General features: G+C 37.0%; 1 protein-coding gene across 1 annotated transcript; it reads right to left on the bottom strand.

Annotated features, from left to right (window-relative positions):
* Window positions 1–380: 380 nt before the first annotated feature.
* On the bottom strand, window positions 381–1,806 carry LOC140946773 (melanocyte-stimulating hormone receptor-like). The gene has a single exon (XM_073395884.1). It carries the CDS (start codon window positions 1,655–1,657, stop codon window positions 740–742), a length of 918 nt encoding a protein of 305 aa, XP_073251985.1. The 5' UTR covers window positions 1,658–1,806; the 3' UTR covers window positions 381–739.
* Window positions 1,807–3,382: the final 1,576 nt, after the last annotated feature.

The following is a 3,382-nucleotide window of genomic DNA, read 5'->3' on the forward strand; positions in this document are numbered from 1 at the left end:
GCGGAGTTGTTACGTGCTAGCAGACGTCATCATCTTTGTTTATGAAGTACCATGCATATTTTGGCGTTATATTAATGTTGACGAAGTAAGTTTAATTACTCTCAAAAAGTTATTACAAAGTGCGATGGAATTATTACAAATTGCGACAGCTTAGTTTATTACAAAGTGCGATGGACAGTTGTTACAAATTGCGACAGCTTTTTTATTACAAAGTGCGACACGGTTTATTACAAATTGCGACAGGTATGACAAAGTGCGATGGATTTATTACAAATCGCGACAGGTATTACAAAGTGCGATAATTATTACAAATTGCGACAGTACATGTGTCAGAGGGGAATAGGGGCTTTGGGTTAGAGAAAAAACGTCTTTTCATAAGCGTAGGCTCCGAAATTTAGTTTACCAGGTGTACGTTATCTGATTCATAATTTAGAGAGACTCTTTATTAAACTACGTGCTCGCGATTGCTTCTTTGACGTATTTTGGAGAGGCAGCTCTCGAAAAGCCGAATGACCTAATTTACACAACGGACGATTTTGATTGTCATTCTTGTCAGTTCTCAATCCCAGTCAAACTTTTTACAATTCTTCTCTGTTAAAACGCAAAAGACATTAAAATCGTGTATTGTGCCCGCTCAGCTAGCCTTTTAATTAACCCAACTTTGAAAGGACTTCCTAACAAATAAAGCGCGTATAGTTTGACTTTCATATCTATCAGCTTTGTAGATTAAGCAGACATGTTATTCTCTTGGTGATCTCCTTAAAAACTTTTTCACAGAGCGTCGTATCTCACCGATTCTCCAACAGTACACAACTGGATTCAAACAAGAGTTGATGAAAACAGCAGTTGCAGCATACTCATAGACAATCCTTACTGTTCTCGTATATCCGACAAATTTTTCCATCACCAACAGTGCCATTAAAGGAAGATAAAAAATTAAGAGCAAACCGTAGATATAAAGCACTGTCACAGCTGATTTTCTGCACTTGAGTATGTTCACTGTGTTGGCTGGAAGATGGCTGACAGCTATAGTTTGGCCCTTTATTTGCTGTTGGTGTTTTCGAACAATTCGAAATATTTTCCAGACACTTATCACGATGACAAAGAATATAAGAACGCCTAATGCTATCGGGATAAAATGCCATTTGCTAGCCATCCAAAACCTTGGTAAAACGGTCACTGTAGCAAAGATCCACAAAGCAATAGTTGTTTGAAATACGCGAGGAACGGTGACAATCGCGTTGTATCGTAGATGAAGAGTTAGTGCCAGAAGTCGGTCAATTAACACTGCAGCTAAGATGAACAAAGAAACGCCACCTGTTATCCAAGCTGATAGAGACTGAAGCACTTTCAATGTACAGAAAACTGCGAAATTCTCCTTAAGTTCAGCTATTTTATGTGCCACAAAGGATGGTTGACATAAAAGGCCAACCAGAAGGTCTGAAACCGCAAGACAACCCAAAAGGATGAACGATGGCGAATGAAGATCTCGAGTTTTTCCAATCACAAAAACAACAATAAAGTTTCCTATGCATGTAAGCAAAGAAAAAAACGAGTTCAGGATACATGTTACAATATTTGTAACGAAGACTTCTTCCGTGCTATCAAAGTGAAACTGATCTTCAAAGAAGAAACAGTCTTTTTCTGTATTGTTCATGGCGAACAAAGTGTGCCGCCAGAAAGCCGTTCTCAGAGCCACATGAACTGAAACCAGTCTTTCTTTATCTAGTCGCTTTTCATGGAGTCAGCGTTAGGATTGCACTGATAATTTTTTTCATTGTTTTTCTTGTCATGTGATGCTCATATACCAACTCAAGCTAAGGTTACGAGTGAGAAAAGTACGTAGATCGATTCAACTAATCAAGCACACTTCAAAGTTTCCCTAATATACAACATCGCACTTTTTTAAGGCACGTTCGTGACAAAACTAATTGCCAGTTTTATACTTACGTCATAACATAAATAATGGACTTCTTCTTTACGCTCACACTGACAATTACGATTGGTTGTCATGAATCGCAAAAATGTTGATCACACGTTAACATACTTAAAATGACGAAGACTTCTAGGAACAATATTTACTGCAACGATGTAAATATATGGCGCTACAGTTAAGGCATATAAATGCTAGGCGAGCACTTAGTGTTAATTTTCGCAACCTTTCAAGCGATCATCAGATTTTAATTTATGCCTGTGAAAAGGGCATTTGTTTTTTATTCAGAAGATGAGACTACACGCGAATACCTTTACCATTACCAATGTTTCAATATTAAAGTTCAATGACAATGCAGTTTTACAATGTTAAGCATTCCAATAAGATGGACACCATATTATTTCAGGTTTTTGAAGACCAAATTAATTTTGAGTGGAAAACATCCATCCAAACGTTGACATTCGTGATGTGATTCCAAGTTTAATCTGTTCTCAGTCATCTTTATCAAGGTAGAAAATCATAACGGGAAGTTAGAAGTTCAACAGCTGCTGTTCTGAATATATTGTACCATTAGACGTTAAGAAAGAAAGATCGGTGGCAGTTTCACAGTAGACTTAGGAAGACCGACTTTTTGAGCTTTTTTTCTTCTTTTTCTTTTTGAATGACGATTTGCAGTGAGAGAATTTGAGCTATGAGTCCTAAAGGAGTTGTGTCACGACTACCCAGCTCATCTTGATGTTAATAATGCCAATTACGCGTCCTTGTTCGCCTTGGAACTGGAGAAATTACTTATGAATGACAAAATTACAGCTTCGTGTCAAACAAATATGTCTCTCAACAAATAATTCTGAACTTTAAAAACCTTTTAGGCTAACCGCTTTGCAAAAACCACAATTGCCATCCGTTTCAATCTTCTTCAACATCTTCTCTTTTTTAGTGTATTTATTGTGATAATTATATCTTTTTCTAACGTTCTGAACGGTTATTTTTATGTTTCGCTCAATTTGGTGGCAGTTTTCGCAGTTTGAGTTTCATAAATTTCGTGAGACAGCTCTTTTTATGCTGCAAGCCAGCATAAAAACCAGATTATGCTTAGCTCGTTCTTAAACATGTCTTCCATTATTACTAGATGAGTTCGGACCAGAAATTGCAAAATTTACACTTTTTTCCAATGAAACAACTGTTCACAATTATAAGGTGCTAATGCTTCCTTTACATTATGCTGTTTTGAAATGCATGAATTTGTAACTAGTGCCCAATACCTCCCCTTATAACCAGTGCCTGCCTATTTTCTCCCTTGATGTTATGCGAGGGAAGTAAAACTGTAAACATATGCCTTAAACCTCGGCAATGTTTCCTTTCTTCAGTTTACTATGTAAAAAGAAAAGCAAGGGGAAAAACTGTTTTGCCATTCTAAAGAGGTGAGTTTGTGGAAAAATATACATCAGG

This window comes from Porites lutea, chromosome 8 (assembly GCF_958299795.1).
Source record: "Porites lutea chromosome 8, jaPorLute2.1, whole genome shotgun sequence".
Classification (NCBI taxonomy): domain Eukaryota; kingdom Metazoa; phylum Cnidaria; class Anthozoa; order Scleractinia; family Poritidae; genus Porites; species Porites lutea.